This window comes from Lepus europaeus, chromosome 3, assembly GCF_033115175.1.
Source record: "Lepus europaeus isolate LE1 chromosome 3, mLepTim1.pri, whole genome shotgun sequence".
NCBI classification, from domain to species: domain Eukaryota; kingdom Metazoa; phylum Chordata; class Mammalia; order Lagomorpha; family Leporidae; genus Lepus; species Lepus europaeus.
The window spans coordinates 167,132,833-167,146,975 of NC_084829.1; the positions used below are offsets into that span (position 1 = coordinate 167,132,833).

The following is a 14,143-nucleotide window of genomic DNA, read 5'->3' on the forward strand; positions in this document are numbered from 1 at the left end:
GGCCAGGATGCAGAACTTGCTTAAAGCCAGACTCCAGTTCCCCGTTCCTTTCCAGAAGGTTCCCCACCCTGTGCTTTCACAAGGGGCCTCCTCGTAGTCTTTCATGGTCGCGTGTCCTTAGGAGAGCTGCCTAGGACACGGCCGTGCAGGTGCACAGGGAGCACAGAGCCAGGACTGCAGCCCGCAGCCTGGCCCCTGCAGGAGGCAGAGCCGGACTGCACAGCCAGAGGCTGCCGCCCGGGGGCACTTGAATGAGCTGGGCCCACCCGGGCACCGGGAGTCCCTGCAAACGAGGCAAGGCCGGGTTGGAGCCCACCCTACTGTGCGGGCGGCCCGGGACCTGCCTGGCCAGCTTTCCCTCGCCTGCCCATCTGACTGCCCAGGCGCCGTCCATCCTCAGGGGATTTGAGAGAGGCGCTGGGCTAGGACGTCGTCTGGGCACCTGCGTCCCACCCTGGACTGCCCCGCCTGGGTCTCAGTAGCTCTGCTTCCTCCCCAACTTCCCGCGGATGCCCACTCTGCTGTGAGGAGCTGGGAGGGGGACCGGGCAGCCAGGGCAGCCCCTGCTGGAACGGGCAACCGGGCATATCTGTTGTGGTGCTGTGGGCCTGACTCTGAGCCCGAATGTCAAAGATATTTAAGCAATGAGTCAAATAGGGAGCTCCGAGCAACTTAATTTTTAATTTTTATTTATTGAAAAAGCAGAGTGAAACACAAACACAGAGAGAGAAGGAGAAAGGGAGAGAGAGAGAGCGTGTGTCCATCTGTTGATCATTCCCCAATGACTGCAATGGCCAGGGCTGGGCCTGGCCAAAGCCAGGACCCGGTATCCCCATCCAGGTCCCCACACGGTGACCGGTGCACTTGGGCCATCATCGGCTGCTTCCCGGGTGCAGGAAGCCAGCTCAGAAGCGGAGCATCTGGGATGCAAACCAGCAGTCTGGTACTGGATGCGGCGACGCTGGACAACTAACTGGTCATATCTGCTGTCCATTTCTATATTATAGAGGACGAAAAACGGTTTTCCCTCTACCCATCTTGGAGCCCCTGCTAAGGCTCTGTAAGTTGGACTGGCAAGACAGATGAACAAGAATAAAACACACAGGAGTTTGTTACCGTGACTACACGGACCAGAACCCCGCCATGAGCGGCTCAGCAACGCCTGTGAGAGAGGCGACAAGCTGAGGGGAGAGGGGTCCCAACTTTCTAGTCAGCAAAGGAAGGTCAATACGCGGGCAGGTCCCGGGCCGGGGTGGGGGGTGGGGGCTACTTGGTGTTAGTTCTCTCGAGTCCCCCGTGCCATTTCAGGCTGATGAGGGACTTCAGCGGTCAACTTCTGCCCGTCCCGGCAGGGGACAGACGGCCACCTCTTACACGAACAGAGGGAGAGCAGAGCACACACGTGTGTGTGTGTGTGTACACGCGCATTTACCTGCGTATATGCACACACACGCGCTTCTACTCAGTCGCCACGGGCCCCAAGGACCCGCCGAGGTGGTACACTGTGGGGTGGTATGTTCTGGAACACGTCATCGAGTACAGGGTGCAAGGCAACCAGACGGCCTCCCTCGGGGTTGTCCTGCTGCACACTGCCCCCTGGTGGCTGTGGCCTTCACTCTGCGTCTGGCATCCACATCTCCCTCACCGGATCCGTGTCCTTAGCCCACAGCTATGGAAACCTAACCACAGGCTCCTCCTGACAGGAGGTGGGCCCTTCGGGAAGCCCTCAGGACAGATGAGGTCGTGGGAGGGCCCCACCAAAGGGCCCCACCTCCACTCCCACCCCGGCCAGCAGGCCCTCACTTGAGGCGGGCACCACGACCGTGGTTCTCGGCGCGTGAGCCGAATAACCCTCCACTCTTCACAGACTACTCCGTGGCCTTCAGTCACGGTAACAAAAGCCGAGTGAGACAACCGAGTCCATAAATCTCGAGAGGAAGCAAACTCTCATCACAGCACGACTGTGAGGTGGGCGCCAACACACGTGGGTGGTTCCTCTCGGCTTCCTCGTGGCACCGTGGACACACCACCCGGGCTCTCCGAGCATGGCTCATCTCACGTGAAACACGGAGTTACAGCAGCCAAGACCCCACCCCCCACACTGCGTGCCAGGGTCCTGGCCCCACGTCCGGGTCCACCTTCCACCACCCTGTACCCTGGAAGGCGGTGGTGATGGCTCCAGGCTGGGTCCCTGCCACCATGGGGGGGTGGTCCAGATTGCCTGACCCATGGGGCCTGACCCATTCCCGTGGGCATTTGGGGAATGAACCATTGGATGGATCATCTCTCTCTGCCTTTCAAATAAAAATAAATAAAAGTTTTTTTTTTAAAAGAAAAGTGGTGGCATTTAAAAAAGTAAATGAGGTCACGGGGACAGCAAAATTGGGCTGTATATTCCAGACAACTAGCAGTTCCCGTTTGCGTTGTGCCACGTGTGACACTGAGTGCTGTGCACCAGCCTACTCAGACTTCACACTCTACAGCCAGAGTTTCACTCCCGGTTCTGAATGGGAAACTTGCTGTGGTCACCAGAACCCAGGGATCGTGGCTCTCAGGGCCGTGCCTGGCCTTGCCACATCCTCGTGGGAACAGTGGACCGAGCAGTTTCAGTGCCGTGGCGACTATGCCACGTTTCCCAGCATGCTGCTGCCTCCTGCACAGCCCAGGGGAACACGGGCGGCAGAGGACCTGGTCAGCTCTGCACCCCGCCCGCCCCGGCCCGGACCTCCCAAGAGCGCAGGGCTGGCCCCAGGCGAGCTCCGGGACTCGGGCTGGATTCTCAGTCTGGTGACACGAGAGCTACGGTGGTGTCCCAAGGACAGCCAGCGGCAGGCCGGAAGCGCATCGCCCCAGTCCCGTCACAATCCAGTGACGCGTAGGGGATGGCCAAGGTTAGGGGGCCACTTCTCGGGGCCACAGGGTGCCCAGACACGTGGTCACCCGCGATGAGGACCAGCGGCTCCCCCTTCCTCCCTGGGGAACCTCGTTCTGAGTCTTCCGGCCCCCCCGCCCCCACCTGTGGAAGGCGGCACACCCTGGGCCTTCCAGCCCCTCCGGATCCCGGGACTGCTGGCTCCTGGTGTGCACCTGGGCTGTGGGCTGCAGGACGAGGCTCCGTGTCTGTCTCCTGAGGCCCAGACACAGCGCATGTTCCGCCCGAGGCAGGGCTGGGGAGAAACAAAGCACGGGTCGTTCAAGGCCTGGGACACCCCGGTCTGGCCCGGCCGAGGTAACTGTTCCAGCTACACCCAGCTGTTTTTGAAGCTGAGGGCTTTGCATGGCCCCACGGGTGATGTTCTATGCAGAAGGCCCTCGGCAGGAGGAGCCCTCCCCTCCCCAGCGGTTTAAGGAGTTAAGTGGATTCAGACTGTCCTCTGGCTGTCCGACCCCAGACATCCCACAGACCCTTCATCCCCCAAATCAGGATTCCAGCGCTGTTCCCCGCAGGCCCGCGGCGCCTTCTCCCCTTTGTTTAACCCCACCCACTCCATGGGTCTCCCCTCTGCCCAGGTCTGTCCACCCCATCTCCTCTGATGGTCCCCATGCTCCTGGGGGCAGACCCCACGTCTGCCACGGCGGCCAAGCCCCCGCTGCCTTCTTATGGGTCCCTTCCCAACCTCAAGAACAGGTCTAATTTCCAACCAATCCACAACCTCTGTGAGGTGGGCTACAATCCCACAGCCGAGAAGGCGGAAGGTTGGAAAAGTCTAGAATGGGGTGGGGACCAGTTTTTTTGGCCAAGGGCCACTTGGCTATTTATAACATCACTCGTGGGCCGTACAAAACGATGGGCTTAAAGAGCAGCTGGTGTAGACGTGCTGCATTTCTGTCTCGCCTGCGGCAGCTTTGGCCTGGCCAGGTCCCGTGGTCTCCCTCTGGCCCGCAGGCCGGACGCTGCCCAGCCCTGCTCTGGGGGATTCGAATGTTAAGATTCAGATTCAGGCCGGCGCTGCGGCTCAACAGCTACTCCTCCGTCTGCGGCACCAGCACCCTGGGTTCTAGTCCCGGTCGGGGCGTCGGTTCTGTCCCGGTTGCTCCTCTTCCAGTCCAGCTCTCTGCCGTGGCCCGGGAAGGCAGTGGAGGATGGCCCAAGTCCTTGGGCCCTGCACCCCATGGGAGACCAGGAGAAGCACCTGGCTCCTGGCTTCGGATCGGCGCAGCGTGCCGGCAATAGCGGCCACTTGGGGGGTGAACCAAGGGAAAAGCAAGACCTTTCTCTCCGTCTCTCTCTCACTGTCCACGCTGCCTGTCAAAAAAAAAAAAAAAGATTCAGATTCAGGTCCACTGGAGGCGGTGGGGCTCCAGGGGACGCCTTGGCTCTGAGTCCCGGCTTTGCCTTGACGGATCTGCCAATTCCCACGGCGTCAGCACTGACTTCAGGCACCAGGGTGACGTCCTGGGAGTTTCTGGCTCACGAAAGTGGCCTAGGATGGACTCGGCCGACTTGAGCCCTTACATGTTTTTCCTCTGGTACCGGTTTACAAAACGGCGACTCCACAGTCTTTAATATCACCGTTGTCGGTGTGTCTGCAGGCGCTAGAGCTGTGGCCAAAGTCAGCGCCTCCTTCACCCACCGCCCGCTGGGACTCAGCACAGCGGGGAGGCCGTGCCAGGGATTCCCGGCACCCCCAGGCCACCGGCAGTGGCCCCCTCTGACCTGGTGCCCTGGTGCCGGGCAGTCCCACTCCTGGGTGCCCAGGACAGAGCCCGAGAAAAGGACCTGAGAGCGGGGAGGACAGCGGGCGGGGAGGGAGGAGGAAGTGAGATGGGCCGACAGGGGCGCAGTCAGGCTCTGTTGGAGCCGCGAGTGACCTTGACCCTGACCGCAGGCCACACGCGCTCCCTCCTTGCACCCTCGGCCCTCCCGCCAGGAGGGAGCGGAGAGGGAGGTGAGGGGCGGCCTGGTGCGCTGGGGAGCGGCACCGGCCGTGGACGCCCACAGCCAACAACGCTCTCGAGCGCAGGTACCCGGAGCAGCAGGTGGGCGCCGCCTCGGGCAGGGCCGAGGGGCGCAGCCTGGGGCCTCGTCCAGTAACCAGCCGAGACCCGAGCGGCGGGAGCGTCAGCGGGGACCCCGGGGGGGGGGGGTCCTCCCGGCTTCTAGAATCTTCTCCCACCCCGGTGCCCACCCCTCACACCCGCCGGCCGCGGAGCGTTCGCGACTGGGGAGGTCCGGATTTCAGTGCATGTTGCTAACACGCGTGACTTGGGACAGCACCGCAGGCGGCCCGCCGAGCCCCCGCCTCAGCACCCGCGCTCTCACAGCCCCGCGGGCGCCCGAAGCCCCGCCCCGCCCCGCCCCGCCCCCGCCCCCGCCCCCAGCGTCGGCCGCGGGCCCGCCCCAGGCCCCGCCCCCAGCGTCGACCGCGGGCCCGCCCCCGACGCAAAGGGGCGGAGCGTCGGCGGCGTCGCGCGTGCGCCGTGCGGCCTGCGCGGCTGCCGTTGGCCGTCGCGCGGCTTCGCGGTTGTCTTGGAGAAGCAAGATGGCGGCGACGGCGGCCGCGGTGGTGGCCGAGGAGGACACGGAGCTGCGGGACCTGCTGGTGCAGACGCTGGAGAACAGCGGGGTCCTGAACCGCATCAAGGTGGGGCCAGGAGGCCGGGGCCTGGCCCGGCGCGGGGAGAGGCGGGCGCCGGGCCGGGGGGCCGCGGGCGTCACAACGGGACGCGCTGGGCGTGCGGGGCCGGGCGGGCCGGGGGCGGCGCCGCGGGGCCGGGCTCGGGGTCGGGGTCGCCGGCGCGGCCTGGCGGAGCGCGGGGGTCGGCGCGTGGCCGGCGGCGCCCCCCCGACGGCGCTGTCCGGGCCCTGACGTGGTCCGTCCCTGCTTCCCAGGCCGAGCTGCGGGCAGCCGTGTTTTTGGCGCTGGAGGAGCAGGAGAAAGTCGAGGTGAGAGCCCCCACCGCCCGCGTCCCGGAGCCCCCACCGCCCGGAGCCCCCACCGCCCGCGTCCCGGAGCCCCCGGAGCCCGGAGCCCCCGGAGCCCCCACCGCCCGGAGCCCCCACCGCCCGCGTCCCGGAGCCCGGAGCCCCCACCGCCCGCGTCCCGGAGCCCGGAGCCCCCACCGCCCGCGTCCCGGAGCCCCCGGAGCCCGGAGCCCCCGGAGCTCGGAGCCCCCACCGCCCGGAGCCCCGAGCCCCCCCCACCCTCGTCCCCGAGCCCGGAGCCCGGAGCCCCCCACCGCCCGGAGCCCCCACCGCCCGCGTCCCGGAGCCCCGAGCCCGGAGCCCGGAGCCCGGAGCCCCCACCACCCTCGTCCCGGAGCCCCGAGCCCCCCCCACCCTCGTCCCCGAGCCCGGAGCCCGGAGCCCCCACCGCCCGGAGCCCCCACCGCCCGCGTCCCGGAGCCCGGAGCCCCCACCGCCCGGAGCCCCGAGCCCCCACCACCCTCGTCCCGGAGCCCGGAGCCCCCACCGCCCGGAGCCCCGAGCCCCCACCACCCTCGTCCCGGAGCCCGGAGCCCCCACCGCCCGCGTCCCGGAGCCCCCGGAGCCCCGAGCCCGGAGCCCCCGGAGCCCGGAGCCCCCGGAGCTCGGAGCCCCCACCGCCCGCGTCCCGGAACACCGAGCCCGGAGCCCGGAGCCCCCACCGCCCGGAGCCCCGAGCCCCCACCAACCTCGTCCCCGAGCCCGGAGCCCGGAGCCCCCACCGCCCGGAGCCCCGAGCCCCCACCACCCTCGTCCCCGAGCCCGGAGCCCCCACCGCCCGGAGCCCCCACCACCCTCGTCCCCGAGCCCGGAGCCCCCACCGCCCGGAGCCCCCACCGCCCTCGTCCCGGAGCCCCCACCGCCCGGAGCCGGTAGCCGGGGATCGGCGGCTGGCCGCGCCGTGGTTCTCCCTGTGTCTTGCATTTCGGGGTAATTTTAGAAAAGGGGCCGAGTGACTCGGACCAGTACTGGAGCGGAGATAAAGTCGTGGGGGCAGGGGGAGGGCTCCGGCCCGGCCCGGATCAGCGCCCCTGGTTCGAATCCCGGCCCAGCCTCTGCGGCCAGATTCCTGCTGGCGCACACCCGGGGGGCAGCAGGTGGTGGCTCACGTCCTCTGCCCCGGCACCTGCCTGGGAGACCCAGACCAGCACGGGGCGGGAGCCGCGCTGGACGCCGTCTGCTCCTTGCTCGCGCGCTCTCGTAAAAAAGAAAAACAGAGAATTCAGGAGAAGCTGCTTTCCATAGCAGTCCTGGGGCACACGAGTGGCTGCGGCCCCCGTCAGACTGTGGTCCCGTCCTCCTCCGTCAGACTGGTCCCGTCCTCCTCCGCCCTCAGAGCGTGGTCCCGCCCTTCCCCCTCAGGGCGTGGTCCCGCCCTCCCCCCTCAGAGTGAGGTCCCGTCCTCCTCCCTCAGAGCGTGGTCCCGTCCTCCTCCCTCAGAGCGTGGTCCCGTCCTCCTCCCTCAGAGCGTGTCCCGTCCTCCTCCCTCAGAGCGTGGTCCCGCCCTCCCCCCTCAGAGTGAGGTCCCGTCCTCCCCCCTCAGAGCGTGGTCCCGTCCTCCTCCCTCAGAGCGTGGTCCCGTCCTCCCCCCTCAGAGCGTGGTCCCGCCCTCCTCCCTCAGAGCGTGGTCCCGTCCTCCTCTCCTCAGAGCGTGGTCCCGTCCTCCCCCTCAGAGCGTGGTCCCGCCCTCCCCCCTCAGAGCGAGGTCCCGTCCTCCCCCTCAGAGCGTGGTCCCGTCCTCCCCCCTCAGAGCGTGGTCCCGTCCTCCTCCCTCAGAGTGAGGTCCCGTCCTCCCCCTCAGAGTGAGGTCCCGTCCTCCCCCCTCAGAGCGTGGTCCCGTCCTCCCCCCTCAGAGTGAGGTCCCGTCCTCCCCCCTCAGAGCGAGGTCCCGTCCTCCTCCCTCAGAGCGTGGTCCCGTCCTCCTCCCTCAGAGCGTGGAGCGTGGTCCCGCCCTTCCCCCTCAGAGCGTGGTTCCGTCCTCCTCCTCCCTCAGAGCGTGGTCCCGTCCTCCGTCAGACTGTGGTCCCATCCTCCTCCGTTAGAGCGTGGTCCCTCCTCCGTCAGACTGTGGTCCCGTCCTCCTCCGCCCTCAGAGCGTGGTCCCGTCCTCCTCCTCCCTCAGAGCGTGGTCCCGCCCTCCTCCCTCAGAGCGTGATCCCGTCCTCCTCCCTCAGAGCGTGGAGCGTGGTCCCGCCCTTCCCCCTCAGAGCGCGGTCCCGTCCTCCTCCTCCCTCAGAGCGTGGTCCCGTCCTCCGTCAGACTGTGGTCCCATCCTCCTCCGTTAGAGCGTGGTCCCTCCTCCGTCAGACTGTGGTCCCGTCCTCCTCCTCCTCAGAGCGTGGTCCCTCCTCCGTCAGACTGTGGTCCCGTCCTCCTCCGCCCTCAGAGCGTGGTCCCGTCCTCCTCCCTCAGAGCGTGGTCCCGCCCTCCTCCCTCAGAGCGTGATCCCGTCCTCCTCCCCCCTCAGAGCGAGGTCCTGTCCTCCTCCCCCCCTCAGCGCGAGGTCCCGTCCTCCTCCGTCAGACTGTGGTCCCTCCTCCATACCTTGTTTTGAGTCCAGCTTCCTGCTCACGGCACCGTGGTGGGCCGCAGGGGATGGCTTCGTGCTGCCGCCCAGGGTGGAGACTGGGTGAGACCTGGCCCAGCCCTGGCTGTGGACGGAAGGACTTGTTTCTGTGTCTTCTCTCTGCTTCTCGGGATGACAAGAAATGAGTGGAAAGGGCCGACGTGCTACCTAAGTGATTGCACGTCGCTGCAGGAGCAGTCAGGGCCTTCACAGGCTGACGACGTGAGTTCCCTCCCGTGCCGGTTCCCTCCCGTGCCGGTTCCCGTTACCTTCTAAAGGAAGCACTATTTCCAGTTGGCAAAAGTCCAACCACTTTTTTGGGTTTAAGTGGATTTTTCCGTCGACGCCCGCGTCCCTGCGCCTCCCGGAGAGGCACCCTGGACTGGTCGGCAGGACACGCTCGGGGTGGAGGTCTGCACTCTGCCGTGACGGCTCCTGGGCCTGCAGACACGCGTACCTCACACAGTTTGTGGGAATGGAGTTAGGTTTGAGTGTGAAACATCTGTGCCGCCTGTGCGTCTGCGGTGGCTTCAGGAGAAATGCATGTCATGAAAAACTACACGTGGGTTTCAGAATTTTTTACACTAAATTAAACTTTGAATTCCGTTTCCCATGAACTTTGTGACGTCCTCGTGTGTGTGCCTGCCTCGCTGATCCTGGTTGGGCCGGGCAGCCTTCCCTGGCCACCTTTCATTCTTGACTGTGTGCACCCGTGGGCCAGGCCCTAGGGACCTAAGCCCTTGCCTCACAGCCCTGCTGGGTCTGGAAGGAGGCACAGTGGCCCTTTGATGCAGGGAGGCGCCCTGCGCCCTGCGCCGTGGCTGGAGGTCAGCTTTCCTGCATTGCCCGTGGTGCAGCTGGGGCCAGCGGCCGTGCTGGGCCCTCAGCCGGGCCCGAACGTCTGCCTGTCACTCACCTCCCTTCTGCCTCGCCTGGCCCCCACTCACAAGGAGGAGACCCGTCTGGTCCTGGCTCGCTCTGCTCTTCCCTGCCCACTCCTCGCTCACCCCTGCAAGGCTCACTCGTGCCGGACCGCGTGCTTTGCGGTCCCTGCCTTCGCCTCTGGGGTCTCATTTGCTGTGTGCTCAACCTTGCATTGCTGTCGGCTCGGCTCGGCTCCTCTCCTCAGCCTGAGTGTGTGTGTGCCTCTCCTGAGCGAACAGAGAGCCTTCAGAAGAATGTGTCTCCTACCACTTCTCCTATTCCTGGCCTTCCCTACGCCATCGTAAGCCGAAATCCGCTGCTGCCCCTGGGGTGTGTCTAGCTGTCGGCAGGAAGGCCCCCTGACTGCGTGGACTTGGTGGTGACCGCTGTGCCACTTGCCGTTCTGGATGACTTTTCCCTTCTTGGAAGTTTCCCTGGGCTTTTGGGACTTGGACAACTCTGGTTTCCTTTCTCCTGCTTGCCCTGGTGGCAGCTGCTGCTGCTTTTTAAGAGTTATTTGTTTGTTTGAAAGGCACAGTGGCAGAGGGAGAGACCACGGGAGGGGAGAGGGATCGTCCATCTGCTGGTTCACTCCCCTTGGCTGCAGCAGCTAGGACTGGGCATCGGGAGCTGGACTGGAAGAGAGTGGCTGGGACCCGAGCTGGACTCTGACACGAGGGGCTCGTGTTGCAGGCGGTGGCTTAGCCAACGTGCACCTGTACCTTGGTTTCTTTAGCACGGCCTTTTTTCCTGTGTCCTTGAAACCTGGTGCTCCGTCTCTTGTTCTCTCTCTGTACTTTCTACTTGGTCACCTTAACCACAGCAGTGACTCTGCCCCTGGGTTCTCCCTGTCATGTCCCTCCTGAGCTCCAGGCCTGGCCTTAGCCCTGCCCCATGGACCTTTCAGAGACTTGGAGGGGCCCCTGTTTGTCCGAGCACTTAGTTATTTCTATTTCAGATCACACCGCCCCCTCCCTGCTCTGGTGTCCCTACTCCCTCCCTGAGCCCTGTCTCCACATTGCTCCGGGTTGGCGTCGTACACTGCACGTCTGGTCTTGGCCCTCCCTTCTCTTGAAATGCGCAGTGTCCTGAAGCTTCCGGGACCAGCCGACAGGGACCACTGGGATCTTCCCTCCTTGTCTTATTTCAGCAGCTTACTCGAGGCGCTGTTACTGATCAGTGATAAACACGATGTATTTAAGTTTTCTAGATTTTAGTCAGCACTGCAAGACTGAAAACGTACCCGTGACCCTCAGGACCTTCCCTGTACCCCCCGACCCGGATCCCGTTCAGGGCTGTGCGTGTGGAGCGGTCAGCACTGCAAGACTGAAAACGTACCCGTGACCCTCAGGACCTTCCCTGTACCCCCCGACCCGGATCCCGTTCAGGGCTGTGCACGTGGACTGACGTGGGTGCTGCTTTGGGTCTGGCTTCATGCATTCAGCGTGGCGAGTTTGAGGTTTTCCCCTGTTGTGTGTATCAGTGGTTCCCTCCGTTTGCTCCTGCGTTCCAGTCTTACATCGCTGTGTGGTCTGGAGAGCGGACAGTTCAGTCCCTCACCAGCTGATGGACATACAAGGGTTTGCGTGGTTTTGTTTCCGGCTTGTGAGCCAGGTTGCTGTGTCACGTCAACTCTTTGCTTGGATCTGTGATTTCTCTCATACCTAGAGACGGAAAGACTGGAACACTTGGTAGGGCTGTTTTTAACTTTTTTTTTTTTTTTCCCTAAAATCCACCACACTGCTCTCCAGTGTGGTTGTGCTGTTGTGTGTGTCGGCGTCTGCGGCCCCACTGCAGCGGTCAGTCACGCTGTGTGTGTCAGGAAGCACATCACACGCTGCCGCCGTAGCCTCCCTCTTGGGTTTGATGTGATGGTATTTTTTCTGTATTTATCAGTGTGTAATCACAAGAGAAAAGTTGGCCTGTGGTCCACATGAAGTCATCTCCCATATTACTGATGAACTGCAAATCAAAAATATATAATTCAACTCTTAGTATGTTACAAATGATAGTTCTAGGATAACAGTATCAAAGTTCATGTATTTGAAATAATGAAGTTTATGTAAGTAAACTCAGTTTCATCTCACATGAATATTTGAAAATTTTTTTGAAGATTTATTTATTTGAAAGGCAGAGTTACAGTGAGGCAGAGAGAGCGAGACAGACAGACATCTTCCATCTGCTGGTTTACTCCTCAAATGGATGCAACGGCTGGAGCTGGGCTGATCAGAGGCCAGGAGCCAGGAGCTTCTTCCGGGTCTCCCACGTGGGTGCAGGGGCCCAAGCACTTGAGTCACCTTCTGTTGCTTTCCAGGTCATAGCAGAGAGCTGGGTCGGAAGTAGAGCAAGTAGGACTCGAACCAGTGCCTAAATGGGGTGCTGGCACTGCAGGTGGCAACTCTACTTGCTATGCCACAGCGCCAGCCCCTGGAATATTTAGCTTTAAAAGCAGTTTTGTAGCGATTTATAAAATATCTGAAAATTTAAAAGAAACACATATCTTCATGTATAATTTTATTAACTTTGAGAAGTTATTAAATAGCACAAAGCATATCCTGTAAGTTGTGGAATGGATTTCATAAAGCCATGATTTTTTGTCTGTATTGTCATAATTTTATGGCAATTTATTACGTCTTTGCCAAAAATTAAGCTTTAGTGAACATTTTGTAGTAGTTCTTAAAATATATGACAGACTGTTTCGCTTTTTTAACAGAACAAAACTCCTTTAGTCAATGAGAGCCTGAGGAAGTTCTTAAATACAAAAGATGGTAAGCGTTTCACTTACGTTACCTGTCCTGAGTCCTGATCTGGAGCCCCCGTGGGAGGAGCGCCTGTGACTGACGCGGCTCCTCGCTGGAGTCGTCCGTTGTGCGGTGCTTCAGTTGCTGTTAAATATTTCTGGTCCTGGGAAGATCCTGGCTAAGGCCAGTTCACTGTAAGAAGCAGAACACTGAAGTGCATTTACAGAATGTTATGTTGTCTAGCAGTTTCAGATTGATGATCTTATTGAAAAAATTGGGAAATTTGGGTTTTTCATTACTTAATCAGATTATTCAAAGAAGAAATTGATAATAAAAAAATAGAAACCTCTTTTCTCCCATTAATTCAGGGTGTCTTGTTCCACCATGCTAATATGGAGTTCAGAGTTCTTAAGGCTTGGTCACCCACCGTTTTCTGGTTTTTACAGGCCGTTTAGTGGCTAGTCTTGTTGCAGAATTTCTTCAGTTTTTCAACCTTGACTTTACCTTGGCCGTTTTTCAACCTGAAACTAGCACGGTGAGAATCATGATTTTTTACATCTATTCTGTGAAGTCATCTTTGCTACCATTGAGTTAACACTAACCAAAAGTTGCTATCTGACCTCTTAGTTTCTTGCATTTAGATTGTTTCTTGTAGTTGATTATTTCTGCTTAAAACCCATCTGAGCTGTCAGTAGGCCCCAGTGTGCCTGCTTCGTGGAGCTTGAAGCTTACTGATAACCCCTTGGTGTTATGGTAGTCAGTTCTGTTATGACATTAAATGGAGTCTCTGTCAGAAAAAAAATAATTTTTTAAAAAAGTTGTCTTTAAACTCTGGAAGTATTCAGTCTCTAAAGATACCTTTGCAGTGTTTTTGTGCACTTCCCTTTCTGTCTTTGTTAGTTTCAGGGTCTAGAAGGTCGAGAGGATTTAGCCCGAGACTTGGGAATCATTGAAGCTGAAGGCACTGTGGGCGGGCCCTTGTTACTGGAGGTGATTCGCCGCTGCCAGCAGAAGGGGAAAGGGCCCGCCAGCGCAGAGGTAAGTGCGCGCAGTGCGAGCTTCTCTTCTTCTTACCCCGGTTACCTCTTCTCCGGCCCACACGCGGCTCATGTCTGTTGTGATGAAGGTTTCCATAGAGAGAGTATTCCTTGAAAATACAGAGGACGCCCAGATTGTATATACGCGTACGTAAGATTCAGACACCGCTGAGTTCCTGGATCACTGATCTCGAGGGGGTTGGATTTGGGAGCGAGAGGGGGCAGAGCGCAGCTTCTCACTGACCAGCGGTTGACCTGTACAGCAGGATGTAAAACACAAGAGCGGCCATCTTCACAGAGGTGGAGGTGCTGTGTGGACGCCTGTGTCCCTCCCTGGAGGTGCTGTGTGGACGCCTGTGTCCCTCCCTGGAGGTGATGAGTGGGACGCCCGTGTCCCTCCCTGGAGGTGCTGTGTGGACGCCTGTGTCCCTCCCTGGAGGTGCTGTGTGGACGCCTGTGTCCCTCCCTGGAGGTGCTGTGTGGACGCCTGTGTCCCTCCCTGGAGGTGATGTGTGGACGCCTGTGTCCCTCCCTGGAGGTGCTGTGTGGACGCCTGTGTCCCTCCCTGGAGGTGCTGTGTGGACGCCTGTGTCCCTCCCTGGAGGTGATGTGTGGACACCTGTGTTTCTCCCTGGAGGTGCTGTGTGGACGCCTGTCCCTCCCTGGAGGTGCTGTGTGGACGCCTGTCCCTCCCTGGAGGTGTTGTGTGTACGCCCGTGTCCCTCCCTGGAGGTGCTGTGTGGACGCCCGTGTCCCTCCCTGGAGGTGCTGTGTGGACGCCCGTGTCCCTCCCTGGAGGTGCTGTGTGGACGCCCGTGTCCCTCCCTGGAGGTGCTGTGTGGACGCCCGTGTCCCTCCCTGGAGGTGCTGTGTGGACGCCCGTGTCCCTCCCTGGAGGTGCTGTGTGGACGCCCGTGTCCCTCCCTGGAGGTGATGTGTGGATGCCCGT

The 14,143-nt window shown here is 61.3% G+C and overlaps 1 protein-coding gene across 3 annotated transcripts in view; it reads left to right on the forward strand.

The window, feature by feature from the left end:
• Positions 1 to 5,438: 5,438 nt before the first annotated feature.
• Positions 5,439 to 14,143, forward strand: part of CEP43 (centrosomal protein 43) — a 39,989-nt gene continuing 31,284 nt past the window's right edge. Inside the window, exons 1-5 of one of the 3 annotated variants that reach the window (XM_062187029.1) lie at positions 5,439 to 5,585; positions 5,834 to 5,887; positions 12,130 to 12,184; positions 12,604 to 12,692; positions 13,058 to 13,195. In XM_062187029.1, the coding sequence (XP_062043013.1) occupies positions 5,484 to 5,585; positions 5,834 to 5,887; positions 12,130 to 12,184; positions 12,604 to 12,692; positions 13,058 to 13,195 (438 nt within the window). In that variant the 5' untranslated portion in view covers positions 5,439 to 5,483. The remainder of the gene's footprint in view (positions 5,586 to 5,833; positions 5,888 to 12,129; positions 12,185 to 12,603; positions 12,693 to 13,057; positions 13,196 to 14,143) is intronic. The other 2 variants (XM_062187030.1, XM_062187031.1) reach the window with 2 other exon arrangements.